At 39.9% G+C, this 27,283-nt stretch overlaps 1 protein-coding gene across 1 annotated transcript; it reads right to left on the reverse strand.

Moving 5' to 3' along the window:
* Nucleotides 1-9,677: 9,677 nt before the first annotated feature.
* LOC116512376 (vacuolar protein sorting-associated protein 4B-like) lies at nucleotides 9,678-26,131 on the reverse strand (the record flags this gene model as incomplete). The annotated part of the gene is given in 9 exon segments (XM_032222842.1): nucleotides 9,678-9,986; nucleotides 18,290-18,427; nucleotides 20,347-20,530; nucleotides 20,532-20,564; nucleotides 21,439-21,478; nucleotides 21,481-21,519; nucleotides 21,933-22,081; nucleotides 23,476-23,632; nucleotides 25,990-26,131. Coding segments are annotated over 9 exon segments (984 nt in total), but the record flags the coding sequence as incomplete, so codon positions are not given.
* Nucleotides 26,132-27,283: the final 1,152 nt, after the last annotated feature.

The raw sequence follows: 27,283 nt of genomic DNA on the forward strand, positions 1-27,283 counted from the left end.
CGCTTCAGCCAACCACGGCTGCTTTTTCAAGGAAACGAAAGAGGGGGGGGGCGGGAAGAAATACGAGAGCCGCTCTCTCATTGGGGGAGTAGAACCGAAAGGGGGGCGTGATTGGCTGTGTGGATTGTGGCCGGGGGGGGGGGCGGGAAGAAATACGAGAGCCGCTCTCTCACTGGGGGAGTAGACCGAAAGGGGGGCGTGATTGGCTGTGTGGATTGTGGCCCGGGGTGGGGGTGGGTGGGGTGGGAGGAATAGGAACGGAGCGCGGTGACGTATCCGCAACACGATTGGCCGCCCCCCTCGAGCCGTGAAGGAGAGCGGGCTTGTGAGTGGTCGGCGCGCGCGGGTGGGCGGGGAGGAGGACGGTGGCAGCGGAGAGCTCGCCGGCTGATGCTACCATTCCCTCCGGCGCCGGCGGAGGAGGAGGAGGGGGGAGAGGAGAAGCTGCAGCAGCAGCTGGAGGCAACGCTGTCACATTGCAAACAGGGCGACCGTATTTAATGCAATGATTGCTTTCCTTCTTTCCTCCTCCTTTACCACTTCGGGTGTAAATTTATTGCTTTTTAATATTTGTGACTTTTATTTATTTCATTTATTAATACAATTTATTAATTGCAAATCACCCAGAGATGATCCAAAAGGTGCTTTTTTTTCCCAAGAGGCAGCTGGACCTCCTCCTTTCTATGCTTGCAAAAATCATCCCTCCAGAACGGGATTAAATTCCCAAGCTCAAATATGCTCTTAGGGTCGTTTTGCCTTAAATGCCTCCACGAAATATTTTCCAAAGGTGCTACTCTCCACCCATCCACCCTTCCAGGCGGCCATTGGACTTTCTTGGTGTTTCTCTCTCTCTCTCTTTGTAGTCGTTTCACTTCTCATCCAAGAAGCTTCTTCAACTCTGACTGGGGATGGTGGGGGAAAATATTATTCCTTGCAGATAGCTGGTCGTTTGCATCATTTTTTAGAGGATTGTTGAAGCACTTTATCTCAGTTTCCTTTCGATTGCTGTTTCCCAGGAATGTATGTAATTGTTGTCAATGTTTTTTTTTTTTTAGGTTCAAAAGTTTTATTTCTTTTAAGACAAACATTTCATCATTCCTCAATCAGTAAGACATCGAAGTACAATTTTTGTATGTCAAAATAATTCTAGTTTACCACCAAATTCTTGTCTAGCCTAATATATACCCGTCCCTCCCTCCACCCTCCCCCCCAACCCCCCTCCTCCTCCCCCCCCCCGACTTCCCAGAACCCGTACACGGTATGGATTTCTAACAAACATTCTACATTGACCATTGTTGTCAATGTTAAAAGGGCCAGTATGCTAGAATGGTGAAGTATTTTCAATCAGTAGTAAGATATTTATCCAGATATTAGTTTCGAATTTATTGGCTCCGATTCACCGACAAATGCGTGCCCAACAAAACCGCCGTGACAAAACGAAAGCGCGTCGACAAATGTGCACCGACAAAAGCGCGCCATCGAAAACATGAAAACAATGGTAACAACTGTAACAACCCTAATCCTAACCTAAAAACCCTAATCGCGCTTTTGTCGGCGCGCTTTAGTGGGCGCGCTTTCGACTTCGCCATTTTGTTGCGGCGGTTTTGTCGGGCGCGCATTTGTCGGGTCACGATTGGCCCCTGCTTCCTGTTACTGCATTTGGAACACAGCATTTGGTCACCTGGAAGCTCCCTTTACCTGTCCCAGCTTTTGTCGTCCTAGCAGTTCGAACCAGGTAAAAATGCAAGTGGAAAAATAGGGACCGCCTTGGTAGGAAGGTAACAGCGTTCCCGTGAGCCTTCGGCATTGAGTCACGCGTCTTCAAACTCTTCGGCTTTGAAATGGAAATGAGCACCACCACCCCCTAGAGTCGGGAACGAGTAGCACATATGTGTGAGGGGAACCTTTACCTTAATTGAAGTTACGCGGTGGCTAAGACGCTGCGCTTGTCAATCAGAAAGGTCAGTTCAGTGGTTTGAATCCCTAGTACAGGTAACACGTAAAAATGCAAGTAGAAAAATAGGGACCACTTTGACGGGATATTTTTATAACAGTGTCTATGAAGATTCTCATTTAATCTAGGTGATGGTTGTCCCAAAAATGCTTTTTCAAGAGGCAACCAGAAGGTCCAGTTGCCTCTTGAAAAGCACCTTTTGGATCATCTCTGGGTCATTTACAATTAAAAGTCACAATATTAAAAGCAATAAATTTACCCCAAAGTGGTAAAAGAGGAAGGAAAGAAGGAAAGCAATAATTGCATTAAATACAAAACGATGAACATATAAGCATATAAATTAGCAGGCAACATTTTAAAACACTTTGCAAGGAGAGAAAACTTCTTCCATATGATGGAGGTACAGGTAAAACTACTGTTTGACAGGTATCAGAATGGGAGAACTCGCCATGGCTAACTCACCATGGTCAACTTGTTGCAGATGTAGGAAATTAGCACCCACCCCTCTCTTAGAAAATGAAATAGTTTAGGAAATATTAAAAGGACAAAATGTTTTACAGATGGCACCTGGCACCAAAAAAGGTTGGCTTAAAATCTTAACAAATACCTCCCCAAAATGTTGGAAATACAAATCAATACATGGAACATATTACCATTTATGGTGGACCTGTGAGGAGGCTAAAAGTTTTTGGAAAAGAATCAAAAATTGGCTGGAGGCAATAATGGGTTAAAATAGAATGGAAACCTGAAGTTTTTTTATTAGGAATTATGTCTGCGAAATACAAAAAAGAAATCCAGTATTTAATACTATAATTACGGCTGCAAGGATTGCCTTTGCCCAGAAATGGAAAAAACAAATTAACTCCAAGCGAAGATGAAATAATAGGAAAGGTTATGGGTTGTGCTGAAATGGACAAACTAACTAAAGAAATCCAGGGAAAAGAAGAACCAGAATTCTACCAGATAGGGGATAAATGGTTTAGGTGGATGGAGGGAAGAAACAAGAATCAATGAAGGAATATAACAAAACTCAAAAAGTAATAGTTATGAGTAAAATAAGAGGGTTAAGAATGGTGAAATCCAAATGAAACACAATAGAAGGGGAAATAATATAAGGTGAATGGTATCAATTGATGATTGCTATTAGAAAGAACAGGAAGTTCCTGTTCATATTGTATTGTATAAATGTGGTGTACGTCTAATTTTTGTGTGTGTGTTTTACAAGTTTGTTATAAAAATCTTAAAAAAAGTAAAAGGACAGAATATTCCCCCTAAAAAGGAGGGGGAAACTCAGCTCCCTCACCTTTGTCAATGGGCCATTAAGGCCTGAGCCAGTCTATTCTACATAACAAAGATCTATCTCCTTCAGGCAGAGCCATAATAGGAATCTCAAAGCCCTTTCATTACATCATCCCCCAGCAACAGCTCAACCAGGCTTGGGACTCAAAAGACAGTAAGCCTACAAAGTTAGCTAAGACCCCTTTCCCCCTGGGAGTCTGACCACCAATTAGAATACATGTCTTACGCAGGAACAGGAAGCTCCAAGGCAGGGCCCAAGAGAAGGTATAAAACTCAGACTCTCTCAGCATCTTTTCCCTTTTTTTCTTCAAGATCTTCAAGGCATGTGACCCCTTTTCCCCCCAGGACCTCAAACTACGTGGTCTCCATTAAATCCATTTTTTCCAAGCAGTCGCCATGTTTCCAGTGTCTCTTCCCCACTTGGAACCGAATCCAGAAGGACATTTCTTCCAACACAGCCAACTCACTGTGGAACAATTCAACAAATACAAAAGTTAAAACAATTTCAGTTGTTCAGGCCATGGGTTTTTTTGAAGAATATTAAAACCTGGGTGCACCCTATAAGGCTGAATAGCGGACAATCCAGGACAGCAACACATTTCATATATCTTATGATTAATCTGAGAGATTCAGATGAAGTAATTATCACCAATCTGGACAACTTTTAACAGGAGATTAATCCTCAACAGTGGTAACAGTTCTTTGTGTAAGAGTTGAAAATAGGGATGTGGATTGTCCTGATTTGGGGGTGGACTGGTGCAGTGGTGGGATTCAAATAATTTAACAACCGGTTCTCTGCCCTAATGACCATCTGGGTAGGAGGACTCAGTGGTCATGTGACTGGGTGGGTGTGGCCAACTCAAGGTCACTCAGGTCGATGGGCGCTTCGCCTTAGCTGTGACAATGGTAATAAGGGTTAACCAGAGGGGCAGTTTCTGTAAGCAGGCAATAAAGATTAGGCTAGAAACAACACCAGAATGTTTCCTTCCTGTTCCTTACAGGATTACCCTGTAAAGTGGAAGAAAACAAAAGGAGATTTCTTCCAACAACCGGTTCTCCGAACTACTTGGAAAGTTAACAACCGGTTCTCCCGAATAGGTGCGAACCGGCTGAATCCCACTGGTGGAACTAGAACCAAGATGTGAGGATGTAGAGAATAAGGGATTCACTGGATTCAGTACTAGGAATTGGGGTTCATGGCACATTTCATTAGGAAACCTGATCATGCAGTAAGTTTTAAAAACCCGCATCTAATGCTGACAAATTATTGTTAGTGTACCATTGTCTCTGTTACCCAATGACATCCCTGCTGAGATGGGTATAGTACTGAAGGACAGTCATTGTGAGGATTTAAACACAGTCCTTGACTTACAGCAATTCATTTAGTGACATTTAGTCAAAAAGTAAGTTATGATCATTGTGGCATCCCCATGATTAAAATTCAGACACTTGGCAACTCATTCATATTTACGACGGCTGCAGTGTCCCGGGGACATGTGATCATTTTGAAACTATCTGACAAAGTCCAATGGGGAAGCCAGATTTACTGACAACCATGTTACTAACTGAAGAGTTGCAGTGATTCACTTAACAACTGGGGCAAGAAGTTGTAAAGTAATAAACACTTAATAAACATCTCAATTTCGATCAACACCAGTTTGCTTATAGAAGCAACAGGTTGACAGGGACGCCATCACCACCGCTCTACCTATTGCACTGAGCCACCTTGAGAAATCTAGGAATTATGTCGGGATGCTTTTTATAGATATAGCTCGGCCTTTTAACACCCTCTTACCGGGAATTCTCAGGATTTATGGCATAAATGACTTTTCTCACCCCAATCTCATTCCCCAAAATGAAATCCTGCATTGCTGAAAATGACCAGCATAGCTTTTATTTCCAATTCCAATTTCACCTCCAAATACTGTAGAACGTAAAACTTATTAAAAAAATATAAATATGTTTATACATATAAATAATCATGCAACAGTCCAATGTATTTTTTGTTGTTTATTTGTCCCCTTATCTGGAAATATGATAAACATAAACCCGGGTAGTAGGAAGGGGCTAAGCGTGAATAGAATTCTGGTATAACTTTGTAACTTCTGGAAGGTAATTTGGGAGAATTAACCTCTAGGAGTCATTGAGCAAGAATGCTCACAACATGTTTTCAAAATTCCAAACGTGTTTACCAAGGCAAGAATGATATGGACTCATAGAGAGCATAGGCTTGTGAAACTGGATTTCTAGGCACATACCAGAATTACGTATTTCAATAAATATGGTAAGTGGTTGATATTTCAGCTAGATCAAAGCAAGTACAATTTAAGACATTTGGATTAATTCCAGCTTTTATTTATTTACAATACATGTATCCTATCTTTCCTCAACAGTAGCCGTGGTTTCCTCCCGAAAATATGTATTTGCAAGAACAGACCCCATATCTATGGCTCTAAGATAACTCACTGTGGGACAATCCAACACTGTATTGTTTCATTGTTATTTTTAATACCGGTGACCCCATTTTCATTGACATTATGGTAACTCTTGTATTTCTGCATTGACTTTATTATTTGCAAATTGCAAATGCCCAAACCTTTCTTGCCTTCCCACATAAAGGAGTTGCCCCCATTTTTTCCATGGTCCATTTCAGCAATGGAAACGTTTGCTAAGGTGCAGTTTTCTGAACCGTACATGATAGTATTCAAGCGTGTTAGCACCACAAATTGATGTTAAGGATAGAGATTCAAGACAAACTTGAGTATATCCACAAGTCCATTATCAGCCTCCCAAATAGGCCAGAATCAGACAGAAAAACAAGAGGAGCCAAATTCTACTTTATTGTAGAGCGACATTAGCAGAATCTTGCAAGTCTGAAAATACAAATATTATATTGTCTTTTGTCACCTGAAAAGCTTGGGTGGATTCTTGTTTCTTCTCTTTTTGTTATTAAGCTGTGGACTTTCCCTCCATCTCTTTGTTCCCTAGCAACATCTCTTCCCCTCCCCATTCCCACACACCACTCCAGTTGTCTTCACACAACCATACAAGTGACTTTCTCCCAGGACGTTTTGATAAACTTCTCAGTCTAACTTATGGCCCCTGATTTCCGGGCAGCCTGCCATCAACATACTTAACCATCTAAATGGTTTCCATCTCTTTTTCGGTACTTTCTTACCTAAATTCCACAATGTGAAAATAAGCTTATTTGGGAGGAAGACCAGAGGTACAGTTAGTCCTCAGCTTACAACCATTTGTTCAACGTTCAAAGTTAGCCCAGCACTGAAAAAACAGACACACCACCAGTTCCCAAACTTCTGGCCATTGCACCTTGTAGTCATGTGCTCACAATCCAGGTGATTGTGTTACTTAACTCATGAATTCTGCATTGCAGAGCATTGAGGACAGGAAATCTAAAATCCCACTGCAGGAAAGATCTCAAATTGCTCCAGTATCACTCACACCTGAAGTATCTTACTGCCCACATTAAGTTGGGCTTCCCCAACTCATGTCTAACCTTTCCTGGGCCTCCCACATTCTTAATTTGTTAACAGCTCCATGTCCTGTGGTTGTGATCGGTCAGTTGGGATTGCCATCACTGAGAAGCTAAACCAATTTTGTTGTATATGTGATGTACAATGACAATAAAGGCTGTTATTATTATGACTGTATCAATAGGTAGTTAAATTCTTAAGCCACACACCCTCAATTCTAAAATTGTGTTCAATATTAATCAGAACACTAGCTAGGCATTGTGCACTTCGCTGATGCTAAAATATAGTTCCTATCATGTGGCAAAAGGGCCCACATTAAAACTACCAAGCTACCAGAAACTGCAAGTTTGAACAGAGGAATGATGGAATGTTGCCTTGTCAAAATTTTCCAATTGTTTCTTCACCCATGGGGAAACAGGATGGGAGTCCTACATTTTGGAAGCTTCAAAATCCTCGGGTGGATGAAAAAACTAGTGCTACTCTTATTGGTACTAAGAATTTATAGCAATAACAATAGTAATAGCAGTTAGACTTATACCACTTCATAGGGCTTTCAGCCCTCTCTAAGCGGTTTACAGAGTCAGCATATTGCCCCCCAACAACAATCCGGGTCCTCATTTTACCCACCTCGGAAGGATGGAAGGCTGAGTCAACCTTGAGCCGGTGAGATTTGAACAGCCGAACTGCAGAACTGCACTCAGCTGAAGTAGCCTGCAGTGCTGCATTTAACCACTGCGCCACCTTGGCTCTCACTCTCATGGGTACAACTCTCACTTGGGAATCATTTGGCCGGGGAAAAAAATGCACTAAATTTTATCATAAATACATATTTAATACCAAATTTATTTTATTTTAGATCGAGAACTTTGGTGACCTACAGTTTCTATGGTAAAAGTGCTGAATGTTTAGTAAATATGCACATATAGCAGTACTGTAGTGAATCTTTTATGAAATTTTATAGCTGTTTTCAAGACCTTATATTTTCCAAAACAAATATATTGCAATAGGCACAGGAAGCAAGCTGTGAAAAATCGAAGGGAAATGGCAGGAATATAGATTAGGAAGAATCTGGTTGAAAATCCCACTCCACACGGAATTGACTGGGTGATTTGGGGCTAATCTTCTCTTTCAGCACAATCTACTTCACAGGGTCGTTCATGGGATATTATGAAATGTGATCCCTGCACTTTGGCTTGAGTTCCCAGAGAAAAGGAAGGTATAAAGGCAATAAATAAATGCATAAAACAGGATAGCAAACAGATCTGAGAAAACGACATGATGACAATGTACATGACTTTTAACAACTTGGACGTGTTCTCAAAAGTTCCTTTCTTGAGATTTCAAAGTATAATTTCCACAGTCATATTGAGCAAAATAGTCCGTATATTTAAAGTTATATATGATTCTAACATTAGAAATGTAAACTGAAGGCATCTTGCAACTTATTCCATCCAGCGACAAATTTCAACCATTCCTATGATTTCAGAAAGTACACAAAATACAGACATGAGAAGGAAATGAAACCGCTTAAGATGACCATATAGCACTTTACACAGACATTTGCAACACGTAAGCATCTACAAGATGCATTTCCGTAACAGAAATGCAATTTGTGTTACACAGATATTACAGCACTCAACTTATCTACAACCAGAATTCCAAGGCACAATTTCAGTGCTGTCATGGCTGCATTTGAACACAATTTGATACGATGAGAACAATGTCCTGGGATTTGCATATTTCCTGTCCCTCCCTCACAACCCTGGCCAAAATTTTGGAAGTTCCTGCTTCTTATTAACCAGAGGCTAATGTTTCTTGAATCTAAAATTCTGATTAATTCTTAACTCTGGCATATTTAATCAAGCAGCTTCATTATTCCATGGATTGAAGCTTGCTTATTTTAAAGCATGTCTAGGATTAATTATAATTGGTTGATTTTGGATGACAAGGTAGACTGCAGTTAAAAGTAATCCAGAAGCAAGAAACTTGCAACTGCACCTTCCGTTATATTATATGGAAGGAGGAAGACTTTAAGCCTGAGGTTCAGTGAAACTTTTTTTTAATGTGATGTCGAAACTGGCCGCTGTAATGTTTATAGATCACATTTAAGAATTTCTCTAAAATGCATACTTTTTAGCAAAAGGCCTTGGGAACAAAACATGCACTGTGCTTAATTTTTAATATAAGTTTATCTATTAAACTAACAATATAGATTTTCTTTCTAATTTTTTTTTAAAGGTAGATCTTGAAGAACAGCATCTGCCCTGAGCATCCTTGGGAAGTTCAGGCTGTTTAGCACGTTGTTCCAAGAACATCTTCTTCAAAATGAAGGTCAGTTCAGAAAATAGCTTCTGTCAAGCAACGGCTGGCTAAAAACGTGGATTTCCGATTTCTCCGTAGAATTTTAATAGAATATGTCCCTTGCTTGGTTTAAATCCCTACAGAGAATAAAGCAAGATGGAACTAGGCAGGAAGAGAAATGTCTCACACACTATTTACATTTCAAGTCTATTCTCTGGTGGGTTGCACAGTGAGTGTCTGTGAGTTAGTCAGAACAATGCTTGATGTTTTTAAGGCAATACCATATTGCAGAAATAATAATAATAATAAAAAAACAGAACTTCAATTCTGCACTCAGTTAAGTATTGACCTTCTCCCTTCTGAAACCCTAATTGATTGGAACATTTAAATCTTATGCATTACCACGTTCCAGATGATAATTCAAGAGAGAACATTTGTTTTTGCAAGCAAATTCACTGATTATAAAAACCAACACTTGACAACCAAATAGAATTCAGTTTTTAAAAAAAGTATTTTTAGACCAATAGGAGCTTATAAATATTTCTGACTAGGGGTAGCATATATTATTCTTACTGACAAATTCTCCAAAGGGGCTGTCAAATGTATATATATATATACCACATTTGTCCTTTTTTTTTTTGCCAAGTTCTATTATCGTGCTCGCAGTAAATGACATTTAATAGATATTTTTGGAAAGTGATATACATAAGCCCGAAGATCTTTGCAAGAGGCTCTTTAGTTCATATGCAAAAGAAGGAATGAGCAATCTATTTATTGGCAAACATAGAGGCAATAATGCCGAATCAAGAAATAATAGGATTAGAGAGCTGTTTGGATTAGCCTTCCTGTCCAAAATCTTCTGTGAACTTCTTTAGTTTTTCCAGGTCCTGCTCATTTACTGTTGGTTTCGTGTTGGCAAGTGACCTCAGCATGTCGGCCTGTGCATAAACGAAAGGAGAGTTAAGAGCTGCACATTTCTCCAACACATATTCACATAGATAGCACACACACCACAATTACGTGAGTGACAGCATGGGAGAAGGAAGCAAAAGAAGCTATAAAAAAAAACGAAGAAACCTGTAAAACTTCTAACCCTTTCCCTCCCAATCATTCAAATAATGACCACAAAATCAAAAATCTAGCAAACATTATTGGAAATTTAACAATACAAGATACCATGAAATATATCACATCTGCTTTATAGTACCAGTACAGGTAACCTCGACTTACAACTGTTCCTTTGAGTGACGGTTCGACCATTTTGAAGAGCCGAGGTGGCACAGTGGTTAAATGCAGCACTGCAGGCTACTTCAGCTGGAGTTCTGCAGTTCGGCTGTTCAAATCTCACCGGCTCAGGTTGACTCAGCCTTCCATCCTTCCGAGGTGGGTGAAATGAGGACCCAGATTGTTGTTGGGGGCGATATGCGGACTCTGTAAACCGCTTAGAGAGGGCTGAAAGCCCTATGAAGCGGTATATAAGTCTAACTGCTATTGCTATTGCTAGCACTGAAAAAAGTGACGCATGACTGTTTTTCACACTTAGCAGCCACTGCGCATCCCCATGGTCACGTGATCAAACTTTGTAATTGTAATTTTGTAATTTTAATAGATTTGTATGCTGCCCAATCCGAAGGACTCCGGGCGGCTTACATAAAAGCAATTAAAAAAAATATTAGAAAAGATTAAAACACAAGACAGAACGACTTAAAAACAGAAAACACAACATGCACTCAGTTGTAATGGGGCTGAAGTTCAGTCAAGATCAACAGCCCCAGGCCTGCCGGAAGAGCCAGGTCTTAACAGACTTCCGGAAGGCCGAGAGAGTGGGGAGGGTCCGGATCTCAGGGGGTAGGTCGTTCCAAAGGGCCGGGGCAGCAACAGAGAAGGCTCTCCCCGAGGAGCCGCCAGATGGCATTGCGTAGCCGACGGTACCGGAGAAGGCCCGCCCTGTGCGATCTTATTGGGCGCTGGGATGTATGTTGCAAGAGGCAGTCACGGAGATATCCAGGTCCTAGGCCATGTAGGGCTTTATAGGTAATAACCAGCACCTTGAAGCGTGTCTGGAGACTTCAGATGCTGGGCAGCTGGTTCATGTGTATGATGATTGCAGTGTCCCAGGGTCATGTGATCACCTTTTGCAACCTTCTGGCAAGCAAAATCAACGTGGAAGCCAGATTCACTTACTGTTGTGTGAGTGTTACTAACACACTGCAGTGATTCACTTAACAACTCTGGCAAGAAAGGTCACAAAATGGAGCAAAACTCAATTTAACAACTATCTTGCTTAGCCACGGAAATTTTAGACGGAACTATTTTCTGAAGTCGAAAACTAACCGTGTTACTAATATAACAACTGCAGTGATTCACTTAACAACTGTGGCAAGAAAGGTAGTAAAATAGGACAAAATTCACTTAACAAGTGTCTCACTTAGCAACAGAAATTTTGGGGTCAATGGTGGTCATACATCAAGGATTATCTGTTCTTAGAAGGAATGCATTGCTGTAAAATGATTTCATTGATTACAATTTAACAGCAGAGCCCTCTGCCTCTACTCAGAAGCAAGGTTTCCTTAAGTAGTTTATTTTCAAGTACTTACTTATATACAACCTAAACATTTCCAACCAGCGCTCACACTTCACAAGGCTTTAACTACTTTGTATGTTGCAGCCCAAAGGATTGTAGATTTCATTCTTCCTTAACTCAGAATTTTAAAAACACTCCGAACTGGAGAAAGGTTTCAAAATGCAAATTTATAGGAAAATAAAATAACGACGGGATAATTTCACTATGGATAGTTAATTCTATTGCAAACAAAGTTAAGTGAAGAAGTTACCACGTAAATTCTAGGGAGACTAGATAAACACACACACTCTTGGTGGCTTAAGTTGGCCTCTTAAAAGATGAAATCAAAATACATTGTAGTCAATGAAAAAAAGTATTTTCAAAAGCAAGAGAGAATGAGGGAAATAATAAGCAGATAAAGCTGCTGGCTGGGGGATTCTGGGAGTTGAAGTCCATAGGACTTAAAGTCACCAAGGTTGAGAAACACTGAGATAAAGGATCTCATTGGATTTAAGAGGGGCACAAAGAAGAGAAAAAAGCATGTCCCAATAAAGAAAACAAAAGAAAGGAAAAGAATGGTGCAAACAGGTAGCACGATGAAAGAAAGAAAGAAAGGAGTTTACAGGGGGAAAATATAATAAGAAAAACTAGTCTGAGGACACAAAAGGAAATCCTGAAGAGGGTACGACAAATAGTACAGAAAAAAAGTTATTAAAAAGATTGGGAAGAAAAGATATATAAACAGCAGAGAGGGAAAGGAGAAGTTCAGAGATTGGGATTTAAGATTCTTTAAACATAAATTGAAAGGAAAATAAACATTGGTAAATATGGGGGGGGGAGGAAGGTGGAGAATGTTTGTAAAGCATAGGCTATTGTGAACTTTAATTAACTGCAACACTGAAATGTAATATGTTTGTATGGTATAGAAAGGATTGCAAGCAAAAAGAATGAATGAATATGGTGCATGGAAAGCAGAAGGTCAAATAAAAATTGAAGAGGCTTCATGGCAAAAGGAATTGATATATATTGAATACTCAAAAATGTTTGTTAAGATGTATTGGTATACTTTGGATTACATTATATGTATGTTAAAAAAAACTTTTGGCAATAAAAGGTCTTTTTCATCATTGTTTAAAACAGCTTTCTTTTTCTGAACAAGTTTTGAAAAGAGAGGTGGTGGCCTTTGGTTGGTGAGATGATTGTTATGTGTCAATGAGGGAGGACATTTCACCTGCAGGTCTGCTGATTGAAAGGGAGACAAAGATATGTGACAGGTAGCTTAGGAACCCAAAGGTGATTCAAATCTGCAGCCTCTGCACAGAAATACAAAAATCCACTTTGAATATCTGGCCTTTTGAAAAGCGATGCTACTGGAACGAATGGCACACCTGGGAGATTAAATTATGCGCCTGTGAATGCTTCCAACCAGTATATTAAATTACATTACATTCTGTGTTTTGTAATTTAAAAAAACATCAAATAGCCCATCTTCTTGCTGTGGATCAGCAATACTTTTTCAGGCCTTTGAAACAGAAGGTAGATAAAGAGTTCAGAAAGTCTCTGTTGAGTCCTAAAGAAAGAACAGGTGGACGTGTTTGTACTGCTAATTTTGTACTCTGTATTTAAAGCTCTTGCTCCAAATTAAATGTTGCATATGCTTCTTTACTTGAATTCTCTATATCAGTGTTTCTCAACCTTGGCAACTTGAAGATATCCGGACTTCAACTCGCAGAATTCCCCAGCCAGCATTCGCTGGCTGGGGAATTCTGGGAATTGAAGTCCGGACATTTTCAAGTTGCCAAGGTTGAGAAACACTGCTCTATATGGTTTTTCTTTGGGGAAGGGTGTCTCTTCGAAACGGCTTTGGCCCTCGGCAATCACCGGAAGGTTTTTTGGCAGCATTTTCAAAAGACATTTCCTAGTGTCTTGCTCCTAGAGAGGGAGTGACTAGACCAGCGATGGTGAACCTTTTTTGGCTTGCGTGCCATAAGTGGGGGGGAGCGCAGAGGGGCTGTGTGCGGGCGTGCTGCACCCATAATGCAATGGGCGGCCCCCCAGTGCGCATGCACGCACTACAGGCACGGGCCCCCCCATTTTTGCATGCTTTTTTCACTCTCCCCAGGCTCCAGAGGCTTTATAGGAGCCTAGGGAGTGCGAAAACAGCCTCCCCACCCCTCCGGATGCCCTCCGGAGGCTTCAGGGACCTTCAGGAGGCTTCCCTGAAGCCTCCGGAGCAGTCAAAACAATCCTCTGAGCAAACTGGAAGTCACTTCCGGTTTACTCGGAGGGTCGTTTTGAGCGCTCCGAAGGCTTTAGGGACCTTCAGGAGGCTTCCCTGAAGCCTCCGGAGCAGTCAAAGCGACCCTTTGAGCAAACAAGAAGTCTGTTCCTGAACTTCCGGTTTCCCTGTAGGGCGCTTTTTTTGCGCTGGAGACTTCAGGGAAGCTCATGAGGGCCTCGGGGGGGGGGGGGGAGGACCTCCCCAGGCTCCTATAAAGCCTCTGGAGCCTGGGGAGGGCGAAAAATGGCTTTAAAAAAGGGTGAACTCAGCTGGCCAGCGGGTACATGCGTGCTGGCCAGCTGACAGGGCAACGGCTTGCGTGCTCTGACAAATGGCTCCGCGTGCCACCTGTGACACGCGTGCCATATGTTCGCCATCACTGGGTTAGACTAAGATATCCCACTGGTATTGTGCCCAAGCCAGGGCAAGTACTGATGATCTCCCAGTTCCTATCTTGGTGCCATGGTCTTAATAGATGCTTAATGTTCGTATATACAATGAGAACCATTATTTATCATTTCCATTAGGTTCCAGAAAATTTATTTGAAAGCTTAGTTATATTTTGGTTCACTGAAATCAAGTGGACATTAGATTGATCTATCTTAAAAGGACTACCTTTAAGTTGGAACATTATACTAAGTCATAATTGCTTAAGCATCGAGATAAATAACACACACACACATTAATTGGATGGATTCATGTAATATGTGAAGCAACTGGAACACAAATCGGATTTTGAACTAATACACTATATGAACTCAGCTTCGGTCTAGATTTAGTTCAATGTTTTGTAACATAAAATGCTTAAAACTATTTTTTTTTTAAAGTTGAAACTTTAAGTTTTCATATAGAAGGGGAAAAAAAATCCTAGCATTTCTCAAATCAGGCCACGATTTAAAAAAAAATCTTCTAAGTAGCATCTAAAGTTATAGTGTTTGTTTGCTTGTAGCAAGATTTAAACCCTAGAATTGGGTCAAGTTATTAAGAGAGCTGAGCTGTTTTGCTAGAGGGCAGCTCCTACTCACCCAACCTTTGCAAAAGGCAGGTCTCCTTTAATCAACAATGATGCCTAGAGAATTTGTGGGCAGCTGTTTAGCAACATTAGACCAGAAACTTGCTTTCTGCTTTTCTAGGGTACAGCCTATAGTCATGGTAGTTGCAAGTGTTCTTCCATCCAAGTATTAAACCACTTACAAGCCTGATAAAATCAGGCAAGTCTTGAGAGACCGCCTGCTGCCAATTACCTCCCACAGACCCATTAGATCTCACAGGGTTGGCCTCCTCCGGGTTCCATCTACCAGCCAATGCCATCTGGCTACTACCTGGGGGAGGGCCTTCTCTGTGGCCCTCTGAAATGAACTCCCCGCAGGGATTCGGACCCTCACCTCTCTCCAGGCCTTCCGAAAAGCCGTCAAAACCTGGCTTTGCCTGCAGGCCTGGGGGTGATGAGTTCCCTCCCTCTCGACTGGTATGGTTGTGCGACTGTTGCTTATTTTTATTATTTGTATTTCGTTTTATGTTCCCCTTTTTCCCCTTTTGAATTGTTCGCCGCCCTGAGTCCTCCCGGAGAAGGGCGGCATATAAATAATAAATTCCATTCCATTCCAAGTCCTGTCATCTACCGAAGCATAATGTTTTTGTAACTAAAATTGCAATAACACATTCCTTTTCCCGCTTTTGAGAGAGGCATACTATTACTTGCTTAGAAGTTGCCAAAGTATGACTGCAGGCCTTTGTAGAAGTCAAGAGGTCATATTGTAAATAACTTCAATTTCTGTTCAAGGAAATTATTCTTCCGTGTTAAGATGAATGAACAGATAATGATGCATTTTGATTTCATGACGGATACAATCATGTGAAAAAGCATGATTAGTCACTTGCGACTGGTCGCACAGTGACAATTTAAAGTTACAGTGGTCCCATCTGGGGATACTTATGACCTGTATTCAGTTACAATGGTGATGTGACTGAACGTTGGATTCTTGGAAACCAAGCTGCATTTATGACTGTTTACACAGTCCTATGACTATGTTTTATGATGGTTTTGCCAAAAATGAGTAATTACTTCCTGTTTTCAGTAAAATTGCACCCTAGCAAACTACTGGTTTGCTTAATGACTGCAGCATTTGCTTAATCACTAAAAAAAAGGCTGTAAAATCAAATTGGACAGATTAGTTATCTTGTTTACCACCGTCATGAATTATGACCGTGATGGTCAGGCTCCTTTACAGTCATAAATCGAGGATTACCAGTATAGCAACCCACTAAAATACTTGGTTTTGCATTTATGTTTATTTAGCTATACAACGGATTACAAAATATAAAAGGTACATAGCACTAACAAGACCTTCACAATGCTTTACATCTCTCTCTCTCTCCCTCTCTCTCTGTCTCTCTCTCTCTCTCCCTCCCTCTCTCTCTCTCTCTCTAAGCAGCTCACAGTCAGTATATTGCCCCCAACACTCTGGGTCCTCATTTTATCAACCTTGTAAGGCTGGAAGGCTGGGTCAACCTTGAACTGGTAAGCATTGAACTGCTGGCAGTCAGCAGAATTAGCCTGCAATACTGCATTCTAACCACTGCGCCACCAGAGCTCTTACATATTTATTATATCCTCTTTATTTATTGCTGTTCTTGAAATAATCAAATATCTGTACATATTTAAATATGTTGAAAAAGTAAAAAAAATCAGCGAGATATACTTCTTTTGCATATGACTTATGCATTTTTATCTATTTGAGAAAATTAAATCACTGCGTTCATACAACACATCAAGCCATAATTTAATTGGGATCCTAAAACTTTTTATGCCATAAGCCAAAGGTAGAAAATCTTTCATTGGCTGAGGGCTACATTTAACAAATATTTTCAACAGAAACTGAAAATTAGCTTGCAGATTGGATAATCTGCAAAGAGATTATTACAAATTCACATCACTGTGTTGAGTTGCTATGCAAGTAACCTAATTCTAAATAACAATGCAGTTATCTAACCTTTGGGTAAGAATCTTGAATTATTAATCTTCTTTGGCCTACGTTATTATATCCCATATTTCATATTCAATCTTTAGAAGCTTTATGATAGCAAAAATTCACGAATCATTTAAGTTTTAAGGTTAACTCGGAATTAAGAGAATTCTTAATTATTAACTATAATAATGCTTAATAATTTAACATTAAGCATAAATTACACTATACAATTAAAAAAACCTTATCTGGTACCATACCTGATTTGTGTAAAAAAAGATTTTCAGTTCAATTATTAGCATTTTCAAAGACTTGAATATATAGTGGTAAAGGTGTTGGCCTAGAAATAGACACTGATCGGACCTGGATACCTGAGAGACCGCTTCCTGCCAATTACCTCCCAAAGACCTATTAGATCCCACAGATTAGGCCTCCTCCAAATTCCATCTGCTGACCAATGTCGGCTGGCAACTCCTCGGGGGAGGGCCTTCTCTGTGGCTGCTCCGGCCCTCTGGAACGATTCCCCGTGGAGATCCGGACCCTTACCATCATTCCGGCCTTCCGCAAAGCAACTAAGACCTGGCTCTTCCGGCAGGCCTGGGGCTGCTGAAATTCCCAGCCCCATTCGAGGTTATGACTGTTGTATATTTTAAATTGTTTTGTCTTTTTGTTTTGAAAACCCCCCCCCTTCCCTCTCGGATTGTGCGACGCCCTGAGTCTCTCGGGAATAGGGCGGCATACAAATTAAATAAACCTTAACCTACTTTAGGCATGATAACTGAGTGACTCTGGGTCATTCATCCTCCCTCTCTCTCTCTCTCTCCATCCCTCCCCCCTCCCTCCCTCTCTCTCTCAGCTCAAATGTTGTTGTGGTAGGGAAACGGAGGCAGGATTATTAACTATGTTTACAGCCATGAGTTATAATTAAAATAATAGCAACAATGAACCCAGCTTCGAAGTTCTGTCTCTAGGGTGTTTGTGAGCTAAAATAGCAGCCATTAGGATTTATAGATTGATACAGAATGACAAATACACACAAACGTTTTGTGATTTTCAGATATAACAAAAAGAACATGCCCAACACAAGAGGGAGGAGCTCAGCCCGCGACGGGTGTATTGGGGTAGGCATGGGGTTCCATTTGTTCTGAGCTAGGCATGCTTTGCAGTCCGTAAGGATTTAGAACAGTGTTTCTCAACCTTGGCGACTTTAAGTCCTGTGAACTTCAACTCCCAGAATTCCCCAGCCAGCTATGCTGGCTGGGGGATTCTGGGAGTTGAAGTTCACAGGACTTAAAGTCGCCAAGGTTGAGAAACACTGATTTAGAAGATACTCGAGGTTTCTGAAAGTAGGCCCTGATTGAATCTGTGATCTTTCTTCTAAGATGCTGTAGCAGGCCAAAGTCAAAACATTCATAGTAAATAAACACTAACCATGCAAACAACAGGTTCCAGAAGTTTATCTCCTGGCACCTCCATCCATGTCATTTCGATGGCATTGGGCTCCCCTGGAGAACATGGGGTGAAGAGATCTACTAGAACATTGGGATCGGATAGCGAGGGTCCTTTCACCTTTGAAAGAAACAAGAGTTTTGAGGTCAGGACTGAAAATATTTAGAGGCTTATACAATTACAAGGATTGGTCAGTTAACTGATACGGCATTTCATCTTTATCTAACCAGCTTTAACCCTGCTGCTAAAAAAGTTGAATATATAGAAATCTCCTTTGACAAAAATAGTAACTAAATGAATACAAAAATTACTTTTCATCTTTGCCTAAGCAGCTTTAACATTATTTCCAAAAAGATTAAATATATGAACTCTCTCTGACAAAAAACTAAACCCTATTCCAGAACAATTATTTACCAAGTTTGGAAACGTATTATGAAACTCATTAGATTTAATGAAAAAAATTACATTTGTCCTGATTAGTAAAACAACTAGAACACAGAATACTATTATACTATATATAACAACAACAACAACTACTACTATTACGCCAATTGTGTCATATGGGCTTCAAAATGAATTATATCCCTTTAATCCTGGAAAAAAGAAGGCTAGTACTGAAAAGCTTTCTTACATTTGGTTAAAAAAAAAAACAATAAACCTAGACTTATCACTTTTGGTTCCTCGCTGAATTTCTACTTTTATGAACAATTGAAAAATAAGAAATTTGCTTGGTGGAGAGACAATAGTCTATTTACTTTACGTTATTATTCATAGGGTAAGAGTAAGATCTTTTTAAGTCTTTTGCTACAGAAAATTCAGTCATTTTCAATATTCTGAAGTCAGCAGCACTGCAACAAGAAAAGTGAGGGAGACTGTCCAGAATTTCATTGAACTTGAAAATCTTCTAATTGATACCGAATATTTAATAGTGAACATTTAGCAGTTTCTGTTAGGTATAGTCTACTACATAAACTCAGTTGAACTGAAACAGTTAAGTCTTTTATATTAAATAGAAACAAAATGTGAATATAGCTACAGAGATGGAACAATTTCAGTGGGAAAATGACATCAAGAACACCTCAAATGTTATACTTAGAGAAAACTGGTACAATATGTTTTATTGGTGGTATATCATTCAAGTCATAATTGGAAAATGAGGAGCTCCCCCCCCCAAAAAAAAAACAACAACGCTGGAAATGGAAGAATCAGTTGGATATTTTTCCCACACTTGGGCTAGTAATATTGTAACGCTCAATATATTACAAATTAATTATTAAGAATGGAACATTCCACAAATGGATATTTTGATTAAACTTCAGTTTAAGCCCAGAGTAAATCAGGTATATATTAGTATCAGATGAGACCACAATATAACAATCTAAGAAACTTCTCTGCCATCTTTGTACTATTCCATTGTACATTGCCAAAGCTAATAAACACTAATATTTCTAAACCAAACATACCCCTTTAGTAGTAGTAAAAGAACGAAGGGGTAGTAGATGGAGAGATTGGGAAAGGCAGGGTGATATTTAACTCTCTCACTAGCATCTCCAACAGTTCCTCCCAAGAGATCTGGGATTTAGAAACAGGCCCTAATTCTTAAAACTGAAAAAAAAAAATTTTAAAAAAGGTTATAAAAGAAGTTGTAGGAAAACTTTAGGGGAAAAATTGGAGTTAATAATGAGCTAATTGTTGCTTTCATTCACCCTTCTGCTCCAAGAACAGAACTTATAGAGACTGAGTTTGCTTTCCACCACTAGCACTCCAAAATTAGACCGAGGTGAGCAAAACTTGAGTTCATGCTGCATTTCAGAGACATGGAATCAGAAAACAGGTCCCTTAGGCCAGTGTTTCTCAACCTTGGCGACTTTAAGTCCTGTGGACTTCAACCCAGAATCCCCAGCCAGCAGAGCTGGCTGGGGGAATTCTGGGAGTTGAAGTCCACGGGGCTTAAAGTCACCAAGGTTGAGAAACACTGCCTTAGGCAGTATTTTTTTTTTTATTCTTGGCAAGAAAAGAAAAGAAATCCAGCTACTCACTTTCTTAAAATGCGTCGCTGATTGAACTTTCCTAACTGGCTGCATTAGAGCATCACGCACTATGACGCTAACATCGGCCCCTGAATAGCCATCGGTTCGTTTTCCAAGTTCCCGATAATCTGATTCAGACAAGGTATTTTTAGTAGTGCCAAGATGAAGCTTAAACATTGAAGCTCTTGCGTGATTCAGGTAAGGGAATATAAATCCGCTTCTCAAACCTTTTTTTTAAAGAAAAACCACAAATATTAACACTTATCCAGGCCCATAATAAAAACATTTCAAATGCTGAACATGACGGTCGCGCTCCTCTATTAATCTAAATTAAACAAGTTATCAAAACAAGACAGCAAATAAAAAAACTAAATCTAAGGAGTCCCTTGAGGTATAACATTCCTGGATCAGCAACCAGAACTGGGGATAAGAATTAAGGCAGAATATTTCCAGTATTGCCAAGTTTGAGCTTCAGTCCTCGTTTTCTATTAGTCACTGCTTCCTTTTTCAAAACTAATGTTTTAATAGAGAAATTTGCCAGTTACATCCCTGCACTGTGGTGGCACAATGACTAGAATGCAGTATTGCAGGATCCATCTGTTTACTGCCAACTGCCAGCAGCTCGATTCTCATCAGCTGAAGGTTGACTCAGCTTTCCATCCTTCTGAGGTGGGTGAAATGAGAGCCCAGATTGTTGAGGACAATAGGCTGACTCATGTATTGTAGAGGGCATTCTCTATATAAGTGAGGGCTGGTTTATTATTCAATGTTATATGCCCCGGTTATGCACAGTAAACATGTGTGTATAGAATGGAATGGAAATAAAATTTTTAAATAAAAGACAATAGGCTGACTCTATAAACTGCTTAGAGAGGGCTGTAAAGCACTGTGAAGCAGCATATAAGTCAAAGTGGTATGCTATTTATTATAGGAATGTAACGTTATACTACCCTGGTGCCCTTTTTTGATATTGATAAATAACACCTCATTTATGCTGATGTCAAAAAAAATCTGTTTACATAAACAAGGAAATGCGTTAACTGTGATGTAAAATCAGTTTCCAGTCCATTCTGGCTCAAACCGTAAGAGAGAAGTCAATACCTCCTTCTTATAGCAGAATCTAGAACCCAAGGGATATTGTAGCTCCAAGAACCAAAATCCCTTCATTGTCTGTTCCAACTCCTAAAAAACAAATGAATTTAAAAAACGGCCCATTAGTAGAATGTATAGCAAAAAGGTTACGAAATAAATATACCATAAACTTTCAGCTCCACATATTATATTAAATACGTTGATGCATGTAGCTTCATTAAACACCATTGTATTTTATAGCCATTGCGTAATATACACTCATGCTTTAAAGCAGTGTTTTTCAACCACTGTGCCGTGGCACATAGTGTGCCGTGACATAGTGTAAGGTGTGCCGTGGGAAAATTACTTTATATAGTCAATATAGGCACAGAGTTAATTTTTTTTAACATTTTCTAATGGTGGTGTGCCTCGTGATTTTTTCATGAAAAAAGTGTGCCTTTGCACAAAAAAGGTTGAAAAACACTGCTTTAAAGTACTGCAATCAACTACTTTAATAATCTTACCTTGCATCTGAACCAAAAACTCTGTTTTAATTCTCCGAGCTGCCTCACTTTCATTTTCACTTCGGGAACCACACAAAGAATCGATTTCATCAATGAAGATAATTGAAGGTTTATTTTCTCTGGCAAGTTGGAATAGATTTTTCACCAGCCTAGGAAGCAATTTAAATTATATTAAAGAAAAGGCAGTGATGCAGCAAGACAATGTTAATGTAAAATGCATACCATGCATAAGGCGGCCTTCAAAGCTTCTGCAATTAATCTAGCTTTAGTTAAGATATCAGTCATTTCAGATAAAAATGACTTTCATTCAATTGCTTCATACACACTTTCACAAATTAAATGGTAAAGTCATAAATTCTTGGACAGCTTTTAATGATCACTAGAGCAAACATCCTTTCTGCAAAGGAGTTAGATAATTTGTGAAAAATAGTTGTTATAGGGATTGGATGGCCTTAAACATTTCTTAAATAAATAATTGTGAAGGACACGTTTTGGGGAATAATCCACAAGATAAATATTTAAGACTATCTTTCCTTCTGACTCGTTTATCTTTATTCTTTAATCACCTTAACATCATTTTATTCCCTTGTCATCTCTCGATTACATAAAAATTGCATGAAATTTACATTTAATTCATTCCCCTGTTTATCAAATATGGACAATGAGTGGTTGAGGGGACATGGAGCCCAGTAATTAAAAGCAAAAATGCTTATTTTGATGAAAATACTATGGAATGGTTTTTCTGAAAATAGTGCTGCTGAGAGCAGAAGATGATGGTATCTGCTCTTCCAGCAGAGAATAAAATTGTAACAATGGCTAGTTTTGACTCAAAATCTAGACAATGTTGGTCAGGCATTGAAAATTGCTGAGAGAAGTAGCACATTGTTTTACTGAATAGTGTAAGACGACAAAAAATATATCAGTTAATTTAGCTTTTCCAATCTGCATTCACCCCTCCCCCTCTTTCATTTTAAGATAAAATGCTATCTTAGATCCTAGCATTTTCCCATCAATGGGCATCATGAAAGATTCAAAACCATCAGATTATCTTTATACTGTACAGGCATATAAATATTTTATAAACTCGAGTTTTACTTCCCTCAGTAAGAAATTCAAGATTATAAATCTTTTTTTTCTTGTTCTTTACATATAGCTGTCACTGAATAATTCTAAAAAATAGTAACTATTATAAAATGGGTCTTGCTACTGTGAATGATATTTGTGATACATGACAGAACAATGGAGAATAATAGAATCAGTCCTCATAAGAATAAATTAACCAGAGATACACATAGTTTCTATTTCATAGGATTCTGACATAGATTGAATATAATAAATTGAGGTGGGGGAAGAAAGAAAGCTTCATGCCAGAATATTGCAATTTTACTCAGATATCAGTGGCAGCTTGCCTACCCTGCTCCACAGTGTAATTATTTCTAGATCGATTTTGAACATTTTAGAGTAAGCAACAGTTGGCTATTTAAGTTTATTTCTGGGGTCGAAGATTTCAAATGTTTAAATTGTTTGTTCGGTTACTACTCACTTTTCACTCTCTCCCAGCCATTTTGAGACAAGATCTGAAGATGACACAGAGAAGAATGTAGAATTGTTAGCTTCTGTTGCAACGGCTTTTGCCAAGTAGGATTTCCCGGTTCCTGGAGGTCCAAACAGAAGGATTCCTCTCCAGGGAGTTCGTTTCCCTAAAAATAAATGAGTGACATGATACATTGTGTTTTTGAAAATCTAGTAAATTGCATGCAAATTTAGCACACACAAAGCAATAGCAATAGCAGTTAGACTTATATACCGCTTTATAGGGCTTTCATCCCACTCTAAGCGGTTTACAGAGTCAGCATATCGCCCCCAAGAACAATCCGGGTCCTCATTTCACCCACCTCGGAAGGATGGAAGGCTGAGTCAACCTGAGCCGGTGAGATTTGAACAGCCGAACTGCAGTCAGCTGAAGTAGCCTGCAGTACTGCATTTAACCACTGCGCCACCTCAGCTCTTTTACAGTCACACACTTCTCAAAAATATTTAACAATAAAAAAAAAATCTCTTTTGCACCCCATTATTGCGCAGGCTTAATCTGGACAGCTTGGTCAGTATAGTGGCACTGTTATTTAATTCCAGGTCAGAACTTAATTGTAGAGAAGGAAGTTGAGCTGCATTGTGAATTGGATAAAGCTGATGTCACTTGGCTATGTCCTCACAGGAATTCTGCGCAGCACTCAACCCCGGTGAGATCATTGTGGGAGAGTTCCTGCAATCCATACAAACGTGACCATCCTTAACAGGATTTCTTTCTGTCCAAAGCTAACACCAGATAGAGACTCGTAGGGACAAAGTGGAGAAGCTACTTGTATTCCACAGACATGTCTTGGAAGTGGAATACAGAATCCCAAAACTTGGGGGATTAACATCGTATTAAAACACCCTCACCCTGGAACATTATGTCTTCATCACAATAATGAAATTGCCCCAATTGTCATTAGACCCACACTCTTAGCCATACTGACTAAAATACTGCAATTAATTATCTAATGTATTTCAATAGTACCAGATTGAGGTTGAGTTGTTTGTAACGTGAGTTTTGCCCCATTTATGACCTTTCTTGCCACAGTTGTTAAGTGAAACTGGCTTCCTCATTGACTTTGCTTGTCAGAAGGTTGCAGAAAGGGATCACATGATCCCACTGCAACCGTCATAAATATGAATCAGTTGCCAAGCATTTGAATATTCATCATATGAGCCAGTGGTGGGTTTCAAAAAATTTTGAACCTACTCTGTGAGTGTGGTCTCCTTTGTGGGAAGAGAGACGTGGAGTTGACCGAGTAGGCAGATGGGATGCTGGCCGTGACCTGGTAGGAGTGGCTTGCCGGCCATGTGTTCTCTCTCTCACACTTTTCCTTCCTCCTTCCTTCCTTCTTCCTTCCTTCCTTCCTTCCTTTTCCTTCCTTCCTCTCTCTGTGTGAGTCTGTCTGTCTGTCTGTCTGTGTGTGTGTGGGGGGGGCAGTGGTGGGTTTCAAAAATTTTTGGACCTCTTCTGTAGGTGTGGCCTGCTTTCTGGGTCCACTGGGGAACCTCTTCTAACCGGTTCGGTAGATTTGACGGACCGGTTCTACCGAACTGGTGAGAACTGGTAGGAACCCACCTCTGATATGAGCATGGGAATGCTGCAATGGTTGTGTGGAAAATGGTCATAAGTCACTTTTTTCACAAGTCACCGTTGTAACTTCGAATGGCACTAAATGAACTGTTGTAAATCAAGTATTACCAAGGATTAACTGTTACAAATCAAGGATTATTTATTTGTGTAATAAAATTACACAAATTTTATGTTGAGCAATCTTCTCTACAGTGAAACTGAAACCAGTTGAGTGTTTTTATGAACTTCTATTAACGAATAAGATTAATAGCTTTGTAGTTAGAATTCTTGGCAGAGTAAGGTTATATTTAGATGATGAAAAATATTATCACTTTTATTCTTCCCTTCAAGGAACACCAGCCAGTACCTATTGCCTCTGCTCAGCCCATTTATATCCAAATATAGTTAATTAAGCTGACTGGGAGATACTAATCTAGATGTTTCCAGCCTTAAGTCTCACTTCCCTGAGCTCTACGTTACATTAGTCCTACGTATTTGATGGAAGCTCCCGTATCCAACAAGTTCATCAGTAATAAAGGTACAAATCTTGGCCATTGGTGCAAGAATTAGCAGTGTCTATTCAAGCACGTGACTAGCATAAAGAACAAAACAAATATAGAACAAAAATGGAGATTTTTACTCCATTAACATAGCAATAAAATTCCACAGAGATATGTAACGTAAGTCAGCCAAAAACATCCAATCAGGTAACTCCATATACTCATATTCTTGCATTTAGCCATAACTATTATTGTTCCTTTGAGAACAGATTTCTCAACTATATTGCCGCACTTACACTGCGTCTATCTTTCTTATGAAAGCTAAATGACCTCAGTTGTACTCTCTATCTGAAAAAAACCTGAGGATTGGACCAAGAAGGCACTGATTGCATATTCACTTGCTTCTCACCTGTAAAAAGATGAGGAAATTTAATGGGCAATATTACTGCTTCTTTAAGGGCTTCCTTTGCTCCTTCTAGTCCAGCAACATCATTCCATTTGACGTTTGGTCGTTCCATGACAATGGCACCTGTAAAGCAAAAGACTATAGGTCAGGCCTGTCAAACTGGCGGTCCGTGGGCTAGACGCATCCTGTGCAGGCCACCCACCCTGGCTCTGCAAAGGGCAAAACGCTGTGAGACATCACGATACGTCACGTGACGCAATCGAGTTTGACACCCAGGAAGCTTCAACTGGTCCAGAATGCGGCTGCGCGGGTTATCATGGGGGCACCTAGGTGCTCCCATTTACACCCCTTTTAGGCGGCCTGCACTGGTTGCTGGTTGTCTTCCGGGTGCAATTCAAGGTACTAATTATGACCTTTAAAGCGCTCCATGGCTTAGGCCCAGGATACCTGCGAGACCACCTACTGCCACCGGTAGCCTCCCACCGTCCAGTGCGACCCCACAGAGTTGGCCTCCTCAGGGTGCCGTCAGCCAGACAGTGTCGGCTAGCGACCCCCAGGGGAGAGCCTTCTCTGTGGGAGCCCCTTCCCTCTGGAATGAGCTCCCCCCGGAGCTTCGTATAATCCCGACCTCCGGTCCTTCCGACGCGCCCTAAAAAGTTGGCTTTTCCAGCAAGCCAGCCTGGCCTGAACAAAACAAATCAAGTATTGATTACTGCTAATTTGAATTTGAATTCTTTTTTTCAAAAAATGTCACTGTCAATTTAAATTGGGTTTGGGATATCCTATTTAATTTCTTTTTAACTTTTGTATTGTGTGTTTCTTTTAATTGTTGTACGCCGCCCTGAGTCCTTGGGAGAAGGGCGGCATATAAATCTAATAAATCTCAAATCTCAATCTCTCATAGGTAATCACATTCCATACTATTATTCCTTATAAATTATCTCCTTTAGAGTAGAATCTGAAACAAAAACTTTTGACAATCAATAGGAGAATGCAACCAGAGCATATTATGGTTTACTTCAGACAAAAACAAGTGATCAAGTTATGGTCATTTCACTACTTGAAATACTATTCTAATCCAAAATAAATGCAAATTGCTACAATGCTATCACTAATTTCACTGAATGCTTGCCAAAATGTAAAGATCCTATGTTTTTTTCTGTAAATCTGAATTTTAACTTGATTACAATGAAGCAAAACACATTGGTTCGCCTCCCAAGAAGTAAACAGGGAAGATTTATTTCGTGCCCTTAGATTGCTGTGAAATCTGTAAGACAGCCCCCATGCCTTTTTATAT

Source organism: Thamnophis elegans, chromosome 8 (genome assembly GCF_009769535.1).
Source record: "Thamnophis elegans isolate rThaEle1 chromosome 8, rThaEle1.pri, whole genome shotgun sequence".
NCBI lineage: Eukaryota > Metazoa > Chordata > Lepidosauria > Squamata > Colubridae > Thamnophis > Thamnophis elegans.